The sequence below is a fragment of the Haliotis asinina genome, chromosome 6 (assembly GCF_037392515.1).
Source record: "Haliotis asinina isolate JCU_RB_2024 chromosome 6, JCU_Hal_asi_v2, whole genome shotgun sequence".
Classification (NCBI taxonomy): Eukaryota; Metazoa; Mollusca; class Gastropoda; order Lepetellida; family Haliotidae; genus Haliotis; species Haliotis asinina.
The window spans coordinates 69,248,908-69,267,516 of NC_090285.1; the positions used below are offsets into that span (position 1 = coordinate 69,248,908).

Here is an 18,609-nt window from a genome sequence, read left to right on the forward strand (position 1 = left end):
TCAAATCAACATATTCACTAAACGCTGCAGCAAGCACAATGAACCAGCTGCACGATTTCTTTTTCAACAAACAAAAGTATCACCAAAAAATCTCTTTATCATTGAAAATGCAATCATGAATTTCTAACTGATGGCCAAATAATACTATTTTTAAGTGAGACGTGTTTTATAGGCGATGTTAAAGCCAGCAAGTTCATATGAATTGTGCAGAGAGGAGGGGTGAAATGGGGAGGGGAGAGAGAAGGGGATATTGAGATGGAGAGATGGAGGGACATGTTGTCAGAGCTCCACACAAGGTTCAAGTAGCTGTTGAGAGTTTGAGCTACTGCTGTTAGCCACATTTTCACCATACTCCTTGATAAGCCAACAGTGGCTACCATCTGCCTGGCAATTTTTACATTACTTCCACAAACCTTTTTTTTCGTTGTGAGGTTTTTGTCAATCATACTCATCATTTACATCTGTGTGCTGCTCAACAGACGACAATAGAAAATCCCAGTTCACTGGGCTGGCAAATCACCATAAATTGGATGAAAATCCTGCTAATTTTGTCACTGGGCCCCTAGATGGACCCTTGACAAGTGATTAAAAAGAGCAAGGATCTTGTGAAGAGCCTGCCCCTGATGCAGTGGTCAAACTGGTCACACACCACTCATGCAAACCACGTTAGGGTCTCCTTAGACACTGACCAGAGTACCAAGGGAGGTCAAAACAGCAATCAAACTATTTCAGTGGAAGTGGCCTGAATTCATTTGTGAAAGACTCTTAACAGGGGGTCACTCCACTTACAGATCTTGCCCAATATGTGATATGGTTCATTCCATATACAGATATTGTCCAATATGCAATATATCACCACTTCATATACAGATCATGCCCAGTGTGAGATATACTGCTGTTCCACACTAAGACCTTGCCCAGTACCTGATATGTTGCCATTCCACATACAGATCTTGTCCAGTACGCAATATATTGCCACTTCACATGCAGCTCTTGCCCAGTGTGTGATATACTGCCTTTCCACAGTAGTATCTTGAATAATATGCGATATATTGCCCCTCCATATACAGATCTTGCCCAATCTACAATTGCAGCTTCACACTGAGATCTTGTTCAACACGTCACATATTGCCTCTCCACATTGAGATCTTGCCCAGTATGCTGTCATATTGTCTCTCCACATTAAGATCTTGTACAATATGCTGTCATATTGCCTTGCCACATTGAGACCTTGTTCAATATGTTATATATTGTCTCTCCACATAGAGATCTTGCCCAGTATGCTGTCAGTGGGATACAGATCAGCAACACCTTGACAGTTTAAGGGGGCACAAAGGTCGATGTCTACACAGGTATAGGATGTGACTGTACTAAAGCTGAGCAGCAACTGACCAGTGCGCAAGCCTGTTTTACACAAAACTGACCCTTTACTTAAAAACAGGATAACTAATTCTATGGTTGACAAAACTCTGTCATTTCAGTTCCACTGTGATTCAAACATTTGTTCACTACCTCATGAGCTCTGAAAAAAGATTTAACTTCTGTAAGATTTTATCAAGTAACTAAGACCAGGCAGTTATTCCAGTGAACATGGTACATTCAGAACTGAAGGATATGTTAAGATACATGTTGTACTCACATCATTTGTTGTATCTCAGACGTGAACCAGTTTGTGTTAGACGACACTTTACTCCCCCCGGGTGAAGTCTGCATCTTGTACACAGGTGAAGGATACACAGCTCTAAAACAAAAGAATATATGTAAGCAGTGTTTGCAATACTTTCATTTACCAGCTGGCCATCAGGGCCTGCTGCTATCTGCAGGCTTTAAAATCTACAGGACCTGAATGAAATCTGAAAGCCCCATTTGGTTCAAGTCAAATCAATAAAAACAATATAGACTACACAGTACACAGTTTCACATTGTTTCTACAAAATTAAGCGATGAATATGGCGCACAGAGGAGTTTTTATTTGTTTGACTGGTGTTGACATTCCTACACCAAAGTGTATGCTATTGTAACACGATGGATCGTGAATGATTCCCGAAAGTTCATAAAGAAGAAAGAGGAAACATTCTATATGATAAATAATTGACCAATAAGTTACTGGAGGCCATAAGGGCCTGCACATATTTCAAACTGCCACCCCGATACAATAACAACTGGCACTGAGCCTCTGGCCCAGCGGTTATTTTGAATGCTGTGTGTAAGGGTACGGACATTGTTCAACACCATGTACATCAGTGTTCCAGTCATATCAAGATAGTCTGTACCAATGTATAGCCAATAAACCATGGCAATGTTCAGTCAATTTACCTCACTAATGGTAAAATCATATACAGAAACAACACAAAATTCATCTTATTTTTCATCAACCCATAAATTCATCAATACACATTTGAGTAAAACCACACAATCCACATTTCACTAAAACTACAAAATTCCACATTTTATCTACACATAAGAATCCTTTTCTGTTACCACCCAATCCATAGTTCAGTGTAACCAAACCATCCCTATTTCAGTGTAACCACCCAATTCCTATTTTAGTGTAACCATCCAATCCATATTTTAGTGTAACTAACCACCCAATGCATAGTTCAGTGTAACCAAACCATCCCTATTTTAGTGTAACCATCCAATCCATATTTTAGTGTAACTACCCAATCCATATTTTAGTGTAACTCTGTCTAAATTGTATTTTACCATTCTATCCACACTGTAATATTTTCAGGGCAGGTTCAAGTGGGCAATTGTATCAAAATTTGTTCACTGGTTGGTCAATTAATTAAACAGCAAATTTCACTATATACATTTGATAATGATCATTTTAATAATCCAAACATTCAATCATGAATACTGGAATGCACACCTTAAACTTGTACTTCACACAATACCTCAAAAGCTATAGGTCATAAGTTTACTTACAGTGCAGACATCGTAAATACCTGTATTAGTAACACCAATGGAAATTCCATCGTTTACTGTTGACAGCCTTCAATAATGACTGGTTTCGGCTGATATAAAAGTAATCACATGTAAACATAGCCAAAACACAGCACTGGTGTCTCAGCCCGACACTGAAGACATGTTGGCTTAAATGTCTTGGTGGAGGTGATACGATGATCATTATTCCATATACCTTTTAGATCAGTTGGGTTTTTTTTCAGGTTGAAATATATATCATAACAAGAGCATATACAATTAATCAGATATTAAACAACAGACTTCCCAATATTCTCATGTCAGATTTTTCCCTCTGAAATTATCAGAACTGACAATTGAGGGCAACTACATTGCCACTAAAAGCAAAAGACTGAGAGAAGACACGTTCTCTCCATATGCTTTCTAGCACTGTGACAGAGGTGGTGAATAATTACACAAGTGAGTATAGTACACATGAAATCTAGCTAAATACAGTCAGACTGGAAGTTATCTTGTGTCAACTACACAGACAAAGTACACAACTCACCCTAATTATGAATTGTTCCCTACAAAGTCCACTTTCTCTTAAACAATTCTTCAAAAATATTGAAAGTTCACATGCAACCAAAAAATCAAACATAATTAAAACGCAGTTATCACTTATTCATGATATATAAAATGCACTGGTGATTTTGAAAAAACAAATAAACAAAATTATAATCGTAAAATTGCAAATCACAAGTGCAATATTTTGTACTTGGGTTTACATCCCTCAAAATGAAGCAGCCGCGATACAGAACTCAGTTAGGGCCGGTGCGTGTAACGCCACCTTGTCATTGGCCACTGGTTCATTTGCCAATGTGCATAGCTGGCTCTTTGTTTGTGGCTTATAAGCCTGATAGGAGTTAATTTCAAACTGAAGTTGTGCATTGCATATTGTCATTAGCAGAGAAGCAGGCAGGCACATAGGTGTCAATAAACCAAACATGGAGTTTTCTCTGTGACAGAGTTGTTATTTTATGTAACGAGTAGACCATGTACTTGTTTATGTACACAACCAAGATTAGACAACTGCTCACAGCCTCATACTCCAGGCAGGCATACAGTTTCAAGCTCTGTGAACCTACTCACTGCACATGTGTTGAGTGCAGAGCAGCATAGCTGTTGAAACCACTTTTTTCCCCAGCACTAGGGAAAAATTAGTGAATTGTTTAAACTCCAATTTTGCCGGTTTCTTTTCATCCCTTTTTTTTCAACTTCATAGGTTGAGTTGGCGTTTTTGATGATTTGTTTCAGTGAGTGCATATCAAAAGATATCAGAATCTGTGCAGAGGTTCTGTGTTATGCTGCATGTGACCTTTCAACTTCTGTTTACCATGGAAGTGGACATTAAGTAATACATTATTTTAAGGTCTGAAACAAATGGGTTTTCTCCCAATCCTGCAGTCTTTGAATGATGGCAGCAAAATGCCTTATCACTGCTTGTCAATACAAGAACAGAGAACTTGATGGTTTCCTGAAATATTCCCCATACCAGCATACTTATACAGTTGAACAAAATATACCCCATACCAGTGTACTCACACAGTTGAACAAAATATACCCCATACCAGTGTACTCACACAGTTGAACAAAATATACCCCATACCAGTGTACTCACACAGTTGACCAAAATATACCCCATACCAGTGTACTCACACAGTTGAACAAAATATACCCCATACCAGTGTACTCACACAGTTGAACAAAATATACCCCATACCAGTGTACTCACACAGTTGAACAAAATATACCCCATACCAGTGTACTCACACAGTTGACCAAAACCTGTAAAGCTGGTAGGACTTCCATAAATGGAAAACAAATGGACACACAAATGATCACAGTGAAATGAGTCAAGTTTGCTTTTTCAATAACAACTTCAAACTGTAAATATCTGTAAACATAAAGAAAACATGGGCAATCCCTTCAAAAAGTGACGTGATTTTATATATTTTTACACCAGTGACGTTAAAACTCCAACATGCGCGTCTGTATTTTTCACACGCCAAGCAGCCCATTGGTATATATAACTGTCGAAAACAGTCAGTCATTCTGTCGTCACCAAGTTGGGAAGCACAACATGGCCACTGTCTGTCTCCACCCAGCCTACTCTCTCTGGGCCCGATCATATTGGCAGAATGTCCGAATTTATTTTCCAAACAGTGAGTAACTTTCACCTTTCTCATCCCATGATTATCATGCCTTCTCAAATGGAACAGAAAGAATGCCGAGTGGGAATCAGGGACCAAATCAACTATTATCGCAGGGATAATGGTGCACGATTATGAATTATAATTGAAATATATACATTTTTAATGCTATCACCAATTTTTAGAGATTTCCTCAAGTTTTTCATCTAATTAATGTTAATGTAATTATTCTGTATATTTATACAACTAAAATTTATCTGAATATCTTCTTGCATTCACAACTGATGTAACTTTTATTCAGACAGGTTACAGTGAGTGAGTATGCTTTTACGCCGCTTTTAGCAAAATCTTAGCAATATCATGGTGTGGTATGAGAGAAACAGGCTTCACATATTGTACTACCCATGTGTGCAATCGAATCCAGGTCTTCGGCATTACAAGCAAACACTTTAACCACTAGGCTACCCCACTGGCTCATGCTATAGTGATGAATACAAAACTATTAATACAATGCACGTAGCTTTACACTGCTGAGCAAATGTTAGTTCGTGAATATTCATCAAATTTAATAGTTAGTTTACTTCATTCAAGTGTGTTATACTAAAATAACCAAATTCTGATTAATCGAAAATATGATTTTTTCTATCAAAAATTATTTTTAATCCTTGTTTCAACTGTTTTTTTATTATTTACGATCACTGGAACACTACCAGCTATTTCAGCTGATTCAAGACACTTGACAGAGAGGGTGTCACCAAAACATACTCCTGGTTTCATATATCATCAACCGCAGTCATGTGATATTTCCACCAAAACATTCCCCCTTATCTACCACATTAATTAGGATGTTTTGAGCATAAATCTTTTGATTTTCTACAATGCCTTTCTCTGCAAAACACCCATGACTTTGTTGTAACATTGTTATATACTATTAAAAACCATACACACTCATTCTTCAACAAAGAAGACATGTGTTCCATGTCTTGTCCTCTGAGTCATATCCTCCGGTACCATTACCAATCATCTGTATTGACAAGTTCTTCACTGAGAGAGAATGTTGTTTAGTTTGACCATGCTTTTCAGTGTTCATGACCTGCATACCTGCAGTGGTTCACACCTTCTTCCTGTAAACTACTAGTAAATGGCAGCTTTTTCTGAGGAGAGTTCAGACATGGTATTCTGTTGCACTGATATTCTGTAGTCAGTTCAAGTGGATCGATGTATGACTGGTGGACAGAGCTCCCAACATTCACAAAGGGCTAAGTAGCATATTTAAGTATGCTGAGTTAACTGCAATAAAAATGTGTGGGCCTAGACACTAAAACTGCTCCAGAATGTATTGAAAAACAAATCCTCTTTTCCCAAATGCTTTACTTTACTTTCTAGCACTGTAATCTCTGTACTTCTACACAGCAATCACAGTTCCAAACTATCTAACTGGATTTTCCAGTTCATTAATCACACGATTGTCTGGTTTGTTTAAAGGATACTGCTGCATGGCAGGTGTACAGTGTTCGGGGAAAAAATACTTCCATTTTGAAGCAAATTGCTACTGGCTGGTGTTACTGGTAGGGCAAGACATGCTTCCCCTTCATGCCAATCCCATGTGTCATCACTCAGTTTTATGGCATCCACTTATATCATTTTCACAGCAAGTTTTTCCCTTACTCAAAACAGAATTTGTTTTTGATGATAGTCAAGATTTGGTATCCATTATTACTGGCCTTCTATATTTAACCATCAGGCTACTCCAGCATTCCTCTGCATCAATGCATCTCTGCATCTCTTTCCCCTCTGTATCAATGCATTGCTTTCCCCTCTGTATCAATGCATTGCTTTCCCCACTGTATCAATGCATCTCTTTCCCCACTGCAACAATGCATCTCTTTCCCCTCTGTATCAATGTATTGCTTTCCCAATCTGTATTAATGTATAACTCTCTGAGTACATAGCATAATATCCCTGTGAAAACCAGAAAACCTTTTGACAGTGATAGCTATTTGTTATAGTAGTCATTGCTATTAACTTATCTTATACCAACACTGTCTTTACAAAAACAATTATACAATAATCTGATATTTTTCCATAATGAGACAATTTATTTCTAACAGACCAATGTTTTCACAAGGCAGAATGTTTTCATCAGCTTCAGTTCATCATTCAGTATTGTCAATCACATTGTAACTACTTTGAAAAACATGCTAATTTTACGGAGTGGCTTAATATGACTTTTCAAAAAATACAAAATTGATTACTATATATAATGGTGAAAATGTGATAATTTCATATAACTTCTTGACTGTATTCACAACAAATGTTCATGTTTTCTGAAAAAAAGAACAAACCTCTAACAACAAAATCTGCTGCTCCCCACCTCTGGACAAAAATCTGTAATAGAAGATTACATTCAGAATGTCCCAATAACTTTCTCAAAGATTTTAAGCAAACAGTACTTATCTTTGCAGAATGGACGAGCACTAACACAATTCAGTTATCTTGCATCATATCACTAACATCATGCCTTGGCTGTAATAGGATTGTACCAGCTGACCCTCATAAGAAGGCCATATCTTCCAATCAAAGCTATTCAGCAAGTGTTGGGGCCAGGATCATGTCACACATACATGATATAGTATATATGTTGTCACATGATAAACACTGATAGTCCATGCTGCAACAATGACTACAATGTTCTTTCATCTATACAATAAACATTCATCTTGAGGTAAGACTTTCTACACTTAACTGTAACTTCGTCATCTATAATCAGAAATGTGCATTTGTTTCTACTGCTATGTAATGTATAAGTTTGTAAATCTTGAGCAAATCAAGTCATTATTATCTGATGTGTAAGTATTTTATCTTGGGTGTCGTGCTGGCTTCATGTTGGCACTGCAATTTCTGCTTGGATACTGCAGTCAGGTTGTGATTCATATTCTAATGGGGAACAGGAAAAACATTAAAAAATAACCCATATACATTCATTGTTGGATTTAATGCCACATGATTATTATTGCTGTAGTCAATATATGAAATGTTATATCACAACAATGACAATTGTAGATTATCCAGTGTGTCCTGTCTCCATTTCTAGAATGCCCTTCACACATTCACTAATATAGCTGCGATATTTAGTACTATTTCAAGGGCATGCCTCATTCAATCAAACTGAAGTCACAAGCAAGAAAGTAAGTGAGTGAGTATGGTTTTACACCACTTTTACCAGTATTCAAACAGTATCACAGCGTTATCACGGTAGAGGACAACAACGTGGGCTTCACACATTGCACCCATGTGGGGAATCAAACCTGGTTCTTCAGCATGACAAGTGAATGCTTTCCCCACTATGCTAACCCACCGACCCCACTTGCAAGAGAACATGCAATGACACGAAGTGGGGAAAGTGACTTCACAAATGAAGCTGAGGTAGTTTCAACATGAAACTTGTCAGTGAATGAAACCACAATATTAAGCATGATGTTACAGATAAAAAAGAAAACAGCTGATGATCTGTTGGATGATTTGCTGGATCATGTCAATTTTAAATGAAGTTTTGAAATCTTCTGTTATCAGATAATGAGATTTCATGCCATAAATGGTTCCTTTAGTGTTCCTTTATTTCTTTCTGCCAGAATAGCTGAATTTTAATTGTTGACATCAGCTGAGTTGTAAACAATCCTGCAATATTTACTATGAGTCTTTCTATTCTGGTTGTCGGGGATGATATGTATACATGACTTGCACATGTCTGTACCATTACAGAAGCACAGATTAAATTTCATGGCAGAGACATCTTGCTATCTGTCTTGCAAAATTGTATAAAAACATTTCTCAATCGACCATAAAGAATTTCAGATTGACAATATAAGTTATCAAATTCCTTCTTATCAGTGCCTTGAGTCAAACGATTTGTACTTCAGATGAATACACAAAAGGTTCCTATAGTTAAAACTTCTTATTCCAGATGCTACTGTTCATCATGAAGTGGTCCAAATTAACACATTTTTTGATTAACGAATCATGAGTGAGACCAATATTGAATTATTTATCAACCTTTCATGGAACGTACTGACTAAAATAAGGTTTTAACATGCACAGAAACAAGATCTGGGGAAAGAGGGTGCATTCACAACACAAAACTACTTGCACATGATTTAGAGACACTATTTGCATTTATTAGCAAACGTTAGTCCATTAAGTGTTGTGCTAAAACATGTTACCAAATATGTTAGTGTGTGTTTTTCAGTACTAGCCTACTTTTGTACCCTTCTGATCTCCAGTCTGGACAAATTCAAGTTTCAAAAACCGTTTCAAGAGTAGGGTATTCCTAATTGATCTTTGTAGTAGACATGTAACAAGATGTGATTCTTGCAATTAAAGTAATGTTTATACCATTCATATGAAAACGTCTGAACACCCTAAAAAATAGCATAATACTTCCTACCCATATGTCATCGAAAACAAAAACAACAAACTAACACAAAAAGGCATACGCGATGAATCGGTGCAAGTTAAAATTAACAGAGATGAACAGACTTCTTCCTTCATATCATCACAAGCACTGCACTTGTCTTCCATGGGGGGAAAGGTCGTGAACTATTTTCAAGGTTTATGTGAAAGAAATCCCCTGATACAAAGAATGTGAATACATGGGATCAAAGAACGGGGTCGCCATGACCAGTCACATGACAAGAGTCTGAGGTATGCGGTTGAGCCACCCACGCACCCCACATACCGAGAGGGTGCGGGGGTGGACACAAAACAGACACTTAAAGTCTCAACATGTGATTTTCAACACCACGCATTCGGATGATATTGTCAGTGTTTATGGCGTACCTGAATTGTGCAGAGGTTAATTATACATCCAGATTCCAAGATTATGCATTTGTGTCGGTGACTGGTATGTTTAAATGGGTTTGCTTTGCTTTGTAATCGCACAAACAGCGTTAGTGTTCACTGGCATTACCGCACGTTGTGAAGGCAAGCCGCCATTTTGTACAAACATATACTACGGCGCATGCGCAGTGATGTTATCCCATCACGTGGGTCTACCTGTCACTCAGGTATGTCAGTGTTGTTCAGGGTTGCGGTTAGATCAAAGAGCGGCGAGTTAACCACAAATATGTCGCTTATTAGTAAATGACAGGTAGGACTGTTTACACCTTAAATATAAAATCGCATCTGTCTGATGCTTCTGCTTCATTTACAACAATAACATTCAAAGTCAACAAGCTTTGCCTTTTATCCACATGCAACAGGCTATTACGCAATGTTTATTTAGCCCCCATAACTCGACGTTGACTGAAATAACATGTCACCTCCAGTAATTGGGCCAGGGCGACAAACAGTAAACCACTCTGCCAGTCTATCATGGTACTTTGGGAGGAGTCCTCCGACGTAACTAATAAATCGGAATAGAATAAGTCTATTATTAATTTATACAGACGAAATGATGAATTGACATGTATAAAATACTCTTTCTTTCAGGTCTTGAAACAAAGTCCAAAATTTTAAGAAAAAAGTATTGTCAAATTAAGCTTACTTTCAACTCTGTACAATTGGCGAGCGTAAAGCACATACTATGTTTTCACGCAACGGATCAGCTGTTTACCTGTCAGGCTTGAGTGATTTCCCTTTGTTCCTCCGATGCGGAAGAAAGTTCCTGTCTAGATAAATACCTGACGCGCATGAGACGACACATATTTAAATAGCTAATTCATATTCGATATGAACCGTCCATGTCATCAATTAGAACTGGTGTGTAAACATGAGCGTAGTAGTTCCCTCCTCCGAGTCGAGTGCGTAAGAGGGTCTGGCCGCGGAGTGATATCGTGTGTAGGTCGTGGGTTGAGTCAGCCAGTAGGAGCGGCCAATATAAAGTTAACCGCTGACTACTTCCTCTCATTCATAAAACCACAGCCTAACCAGAGGTTCCGTGTCAGCCCGTCCTTTACAGTGTAGCTCACTAATATTTCACCACATGCATTTACCCACAGATCTGAACGGTGTTCCACCGTTCCCGGAGTCCCCCCATACCATGGCCGGAGAGGTAGTGCCCGGGGTACCGGGAGGGGAGCGGACCTACACCTCTATACTCGGTGACCACCCGGGGGAACTTGTACGCACCGGCAGTCCAAACTTTGTGTGTTCAGTGCTCCCATCACACTGGCGATCAAACAAAACTCTACCAGTCTCATTCAAAGTTGTCGCCCTGGGAGAAGTTAAAGATGGAACCAAAGTAAGCATTATGGCTGGAAATGATGAGAATTACTGTGCTGAATTAAGGAACGGTACCTCTTATATGAAGAACCAAGTTGCCAAATTCAACGATTTACGCTTCGTAGGAAGAAGCGGTCGAGGTGAGTTAGTGTACTTATTGTTTTGTGTCATGTAACAAACTTTCTAGCCTAACCTTGTTTAACGCCAGTATGCACTTGCCCACACATCCAGTGATTAATAGATGCGGAAGTCGGATGGCGAGGGGTGAAGTATTCTATTCAGTCACAATGACTCAAGCAGTAACGGTAATTTACATACGCAATAGACTGGATGTTATGCCACCGCTCTGTTCCATCTGTACAATCGACTATTGTGCAGTGGTATGTGCATGTATTCTTGAACTACACACACACTGAACGATCTGTCATTCGGATCTGGGACATAATAAGTGTCACGGGTCATGCATGTCACTGATCTGAAACCTATTCTATTCATTCTACCTACTATTAACCCTCCATGGCCCACCACATGTAACACCATCCTTAAAGCATTTTTAGCATGTCTGGTTATTTGTTTTCCTGTTGTATGAAATCATCTGTTTAATGTTGTACTTTTTTACGTCATCCGTTATGATTTGTGTGAAAGGAATTTTTGTTTCACGGAAAGAAGGAAGTGATTAGCCTCAAACGCATGTCCCTTAACTAATATCACTGAATTAAGGCGGTACGGTTGTGTAATCTTCAAAGACGGAGTGTAGTGATTTAGTTATTACGAACGGTAATCGCATTAAACAGCCCTCGCAAAGTTTGACACAGGATACCCAAATAATGATCGCACAACTATCATTACTATGATTAATTGTAATAACCTTGTAAGGATTCGTTTATTATTCAAATACACTTTAGCTGAAATCCTCTTTTCCCCTTACAGCTATACATTTTCATGTAGTATGAAAAACTTACTTATTTCTCATCGATATACTGGTATATGTTCTGGTAGCTGATTTTAGGATCGCGTTTAACTTGCTTATGACATTTACTGTTATGTAGAGTGCTGTGCTGTCCTAATAGCTGGTGTACGTCAAAACATGGAAGTAAGTGCAGGCATACACACATATATATGTCTAGGACCACCATTTCGAACTGATCTCATGACACTTCTCTCGACGTTACTTACGTATCCAGGGACACATCAAACAACTCAATGTGTAGTCACGTGTCAGACTACGGCATATTTCGAAATACCGTACCACGTTTGTTCCATAGATTCTTTACTTCCACGTTCCTGGAACTGAAGTTGTAAATGTTATCACCTTAGGGATGAATTGTCCAGACATTTCTCAACAGTTGACCGATGGCAAATTTAGGTACAATGTACGGATTACAGCTTATTTATCATTATTGTATTAGTGACGTTTCGGTGCAGATCCTTAAACCATTTCCAGACAAGAATGACTTATGCGTATATTCCAAGAACACAAAGAGGCAACGGTTATCACTGGTGCACCGGTGTCTCATGCTCCATCTACGCTGTTTGTGCAACTCTCACTTCCCACTGACATTATCTGTGGGTTTATTTTAATTGTACCGAACATCAGGTCCTAAAAGGCATAACACAATCCTCAGGGAAATATATGGTTTATGCTGGCTGAGCTTTCATGTAAACTTGAAGTTTAGCAAGTGTATGACCTTGTAGGATTTGAAGTTTCATGGTCTACGATAGAGTAAGCCGATGTCACCCTTTATAGTCTAGGGTGCAGTATACATTTTACGCAATATGTAGATGTTACATTGTGTGTAACGATATGTATTTACGTCCGTTTTTTTGTTAGTTACATTTGTCTTTTCGTAAATTTAGAATCACGGTGTGGACAACCCGGGGACAGTGGATGTCATTACTTTGTTAGCTGTGTGTCAACTGTCAGTGGAGGATGTTACCACCATCAATTATCATCTCTCAGAACTGGTGTATATTTCAGCCCGTATTTCCCCTTGTTGGTAGAAATATCAGTTAATACATGTAAATTTCCAAATCGGTCCTCAATTTCTTCACCATCACGACCAGTTATTGTTCAAATGCGCCACCGCCAAATATAAAGAGGTACATGCATTTGACCCCAATTATTATTTTCATGCTATTTGTGACCGCCTGTTATGACATCTTACCCCTCACAAAGAAACAAAGACCCGAGGTCGGGTATGCAAATTAAGAAGAGAAGCGACATGAGATGAGGCATCTTGAACGACGCTGGTAGTCTTACGGGGCGGACAAAGCCGTCACACGACATGAGGCCAATGCCTTCCTCTCCTAGTGCTTTGCCTAATTAGCAAGGGCAGCCAAGACACGCAATCCGCAGCATTGTTTTAAAATGACATGGACAAAAATGAAAAGCAACAACCATATTATTATAGTATCGGATGGCCCCCATCGTCTTGTCTGACATCCGCGCCAAGTGATAGTGCGTTTGACGTTGCAGGTGCGTGGCCAACGGTGCCAGTTAGCTAGCCAGCGAGTGGCGGTCTCTTCGACCACAGCCCCCTGATATGGCTCGCTTACGGCGCTTTGCGGGATATGTGGTCAACCGCCGCTACCATATAGCCGTGCTCAAAGGAGAACGCACAGACTAATTTGAAATCGAAAAAAAGTATCTGACAATTTTTTAGGAAATTAAGATTTATTACTGTCAATAGGGACTCTTGTGTTTTTAAATTAAGTTTTGAATTTGTTCAACATTTTGATATTTCTGGTTTTGAACTGATTATTCCAATTATGCTTTGATTTCTTTAAGATCATAAAGAGATGATATTTCAAATATTGACTTGTTCGTACTTAAAATGTGTACAATTTGAACGTTTGTTCACGAATTAGGGACGATTACTCACGAAAATTCGGCGTTTTTGCCCAACTCAAGAAATACGAGGAATTATGGAATTTCCCTTAATGAAGTTTTGGATTATGTGAAATTAAGAGAGGCGCGTGCCACAGGAAATGCTCGAACTGGAAAGCCCTTTTGATGTTTTAATTGGTACGTTGTGGGATGCTGGATTCTTGCGCTTCTGGAAGCCTGCCATCTCGTCGACCCGCCGTTGCCTCGGGTGCGGCTTGAGCATTACAGTTTAAATATTGTACAATGGTTTGGTGAGGAGGTCGCAAAAGAGTTCCTTTAAAAGCTTTTTGAAGTTTCCCAAAGACTTTCAGGAATTGTGACAGGAATGGGCCATGACCTCTTAATTTCCCTCAAGAAAGGTCACCCTTTATTAAACACCGACCTTGTGATAACGTCAGTTGTTAGTTACATTGTCTTGTGTCCGCTGAAACGCTATTACCCCTTTACCCATAAGCGTACATATAACTACGGGCATGCGTAAGCACTATGCGACTTTGTTGAATAACACAAACGTAATGGTTTCCTACGAACTTAGTACATCTTGTTGGAATCTGAGAATAACGATCTTGGATTTGGTTTGATATATGTAGGTAAGATATTTTATTGCATAACATTCCAATAGGGAACAGTGGCAATATTCTATGAACTACAGATATAAACATAAAAGGCACAAAGATATTGAAATTCACATAGATGATCTTTATCATAACAATTAGACGCTAGATGCTACACAAGCAGTATACGGTGAAAACGAATATATCGTATGTATTGTAAGTTCCAAGTACTTACATTTAACTAGATAGGTAGAATGTCCAACATCAATAGTTTTCTGGTAGACAGTATTTTGTAACACGATTTCAATTTGTGTTTCATTGTTCCTCATCGATATGATGTGTTGTGTCTTCATTTATCCAGTATGTGCTATTTGCATGATTGTGATAAAGTAATGAATATATCATGCACTGGATAAACGAGTGTTAATACTTTTTTTGTCGTTCAGCAATGTTGTCTCGTGTGTCCTTCCCGTAGTTCGCCTTAGGGCGAGGGTGTGTCATTCCTGACGTCGCCCCTAAGCCGCAGCCGGGGAGCATTTGACTTGTACAGAAGGGCATGGATAGTATTTACACAGTTATCCCGATGAGACATCGTTCAGTGCGCTTGCACTTGGCGTTGTATACGAAGTACAGGATTCCGCGTTGGTTACGTCAGGTGAGGGTGAATATGTTTGTGCGCGGCGGATAGTTCAACGCCAGACCAAAGACATCGATTTAAATTATAATTCAGCAAAATACCTAGCTTCTATCGCCGAAATGAAGATCTCTATTCTTTTGTTAGTATGAAACTTCAGAAATGTTTTTGTTGAGCCTGAAAGCCCTGCTTTAGGAAAACACTTGAGCTAAGTGAATATTACGATTGAGTGGAGTCTGGGCGTATTTTTTTATGCGATCGTATCGACAGACTTTGAACAGGGGGCGTAGTTTGGTCAATATCATAGCACTGATATTCATTAAGATACAGTATTGAACTCCACATATATTATGACTAAAAACAAATCATGTATTAAGAGGCGGCAACTGTCAAAGGGTGACTCGGGTAGGCACTAGGAGTATTGGGCATGTAGTAACCAAAACCTTCAGGGTTGTTCGAACCAAAGAAAATTGACAAGACATGAAATATCAACGGACAAAGACACTCGAGTCTCTTGGTTTGGGTTTTGATTGATTGAAGAAAGCGGTTCAGCCGCCATAGAGGCAAACCCATGTGCGAGCCCGCTACGCCTTGATTGCATTGTCTTGCATAACAATAAGAGTCTTTCTGTGGAAGGAGCTACACTGCGAGTTGCAGACAGTTAACAAAGACACAGCGATATGGCAGATGTGCGCAAAAAACTTCGCTTTTCACTTCTTTTTCTGAGGCGACTACACGCTATGTTATTTTCATAATTCTCACCACGGACGGACACTGTACATAAAGGGGATGTGTAATTAAAATAAATACAAGGTCCCTTTCACGAAATCAAACTGTCGCGCGTGTCTTTAGTCGGAATGTTTACACGACAGTGAGAATGGTGCCTTTAGTTGGTCCACACCGCTGAAGGCTGTTGATGTTATATTGCTCCTTTGGTCGGAAGATATACTGTTTATTGCCCACCTGTCCGGTTCTACCAATAACACACATTTGACCTTTTCAAACACCCACTGTAATCAACACCACGGTGAATTAAGGCCTCATGGAATTCTAGATCGACGCGTGGTTGTCGCCGCAGATTTTAACTTTGGCAGAAAATCTTGCGCAATATTCACATACATATATAGTATGTTACAGTGTTGTATGGGAATACTTGGGTCGAAGACGTGATGGTCAGTGTCGTCTGCTCTCCGCGTGCCCACTCGCTGACATTTGTGAAAGTACGATTGCGGCGATGTGTGGGTTGGAGTTGATATTTGTGCACGATTTGCGAGGGTGAAAACATTCGACAACCGTTCGACCGCAATTCTGACATTTTCAATTACAGAATATCGATCTGTTTAAAGTTAAAATTTCATTTCACCATCCGAGGTGAGCGAACGTTTCACAATTCTTCGTCCAACCAAGGACTAGCATTGACTCTCTACAACCCGTGATCAGAAAACAATTATGAGTTCAAATTCATGTTTAATTCTATTATCTCTTAATTCATATTTTGCTATTTGTATTTTCTAATCCGACAAATACTATCATTATCCAGATTGTTCTCGTAAACATTGATTTTGTGATTTGCGACCCTCTGATTTTTTTCTTCTTTCAAATATGGCGAATGCATAACCGTGAAAATTAAACCGATTGTCGTTTATGTGCTCGTGTCGAATGATTCAAGGCAAAATAATACATCCCTCCTACAATTACACCCAAACACAGACCTGGGGAGCACGCAATTTCAATATCGGCAGCGAATTAACAGACATGTTGCTTGAAGTCAATTGTTATCAATGGACCGACGAGAGCAGAGGCCGGGGACATACAATGACCTCTGAACCCAAGTGTGACCTTTGACTCAAGGTCGCAATGATTACAAGCATTACAAATGTGTAGATGTTGTGAGGATATGGCAGTGGGTTTGTATGATAGCAATGTCCCCGCGTTACACTGAGTCGTCGGCATATCTGTTTGAATAACTGTGATGACCGAAAATAACCTTCAGTACACGCGCTCGACGAGAATATCAGATCATGTGCTTATGCCACAATTCATTGAGGAAGTCCCACGTCGCACCTCTGACTTCTGTCACAATGCGCCACTTCGTTGACACTTACTGTTGATCTACACACAAAGTAGATTCTTTGTTTTACAGAGTTATCCCACTGAACTGTTAATCTTCATATCACAAAATCCAAGGTCAATAACTTGTCTAACGTCTTATCATTGTGATCTCCACGTAATTACATTTTGGAAAAAAAATAATATAATATAATATTTTTCATTTTAAAAATCTCTGAAGTCTTGATGGTGAAGTGTGCAAAATAATAAATCTGTACGTCGAAGACAAAACTGGCAGCAATAAACTGCATGTAGTTGAGATTTATTGTTTGATAAAAACCTAGTGTCTGTTTAACATCTGTCAATGACTCTCTCTGGTCAATATTGAGATGGCAAGTCTGGAGGTATTCACTGCATGGAGGTGACTAATGCAACGGACCGAAAAGAACAATTGCCCCCCCAAAACATTTTCAATTTATTTTATGATTCATATTTACAATGGGGAACAGTTTGCACTCTCATGCCAAACATTTATGTGAATGGAGGAAATTATTCAGGCACAGCATCTTAATGTGGTGGAAATTAATCTTACACCAGTTAGCTTCCTTTCAGAGGAACACTAATGATTAAGAGTAATAAGGAATGATATAAATCAGGGAGTAGCCTCGGTGATGTACTCAGGTGTGATGGTTCAACAGCTTAGTAGCTACACACAACCTGAGTGTTACGTGCCATTAAACAAACTACAATACAACTGTTTAGATGAAACAACTGATAGGGCTTCACAATGATTCACAGAGGTCAAGGCAGTGTTTGAGACCTTTGACCCTTGAAAAATATTATAAATTATGACCATTAATTTTTAATAACATATTGTAATGTTTGTTTTACTTAAGAAAAGGTCTTTGTTGAATTTGAAAAGTTTGAAAGTAAATTTTCATAGGAATAAATTATGTTTTCTTTTTCGGAAAAATAATTGAATATTTTTTTCAGATCTATCAGCAAACAAATACATGGTTTATGAAGCTTTGTAGACAGAAAATGCAAAACATTCATGGTCATAGTCAAAAGTTTAAAATGTAAAAAAAAATGTAAATGTCATTGTTAAAAAGCAGATAGCTGAAGGATCAGTGTTATCGGTAACCCACA

At 38.8% G+C, this 18,609-nt stretch overlaps 2 protein-coding genes across 6 annotated transcripts in view; one reads left to right on the forward strand and one right to left on the reverse strand.

Annotated features, from left to right (window-relative positions):
• Positions 1-10,952, reverse strand: part of LOC137288271 (transcription initiation protein SPT3 homolog) — an 89,261-nt gene extending 78,309 nt beyond the window's left edge. Inside the window, exons 1-2 of one of the 2 annotated variants that reach the window (XM_067820747.1) lie at positions 10,729-10,952; positions 1,640-1,741 (exon numbers count right to left, since the gene is read on the reverse strand). In XM_067820747.1, coding sequence (XP_067676848.1) covers positions 1,640-1,713 — 74 coding nt within the window. In that variant the 5' untranslated portion in view covers positions 1,714-1,741; positions 10,729-10,952. Of the gene's footprint in view, positions 1-1,639; positions 1,742-9,953; positions 10,133-10,728 lie in introns of those variants that run through there. The other variant, XM_067820746.1, reaches the window with a different exon arrangement.
• The window catches only part of LOC137288269 (uncharacterized), a 55,274-nt gene that overhangs the window by 27,975 nt on the left and 8,690 nt on the right, over positions 1-18,609 (forward strand). For 2 of the 4 annotated variants that reach the window (XM_067820741.1, XM_067820740.1), the window contains exon 1: positions 11,023-11,476. In XM_067820741.1, coding sequence (XP_067676842.1) covers positions 11,098-11,476 — 379 coding nt within the window. In that variant the 5' untranslated portion in view covers positions 11,023-11,097. Of the gene's footprint in view, positions 1-10,971; positions 11,477-18,609 lie in introns of those variants that run through there. The other 2 variants (XM_067820743.1, XM_067820742.1) reach the window with 2 other exon arrangements.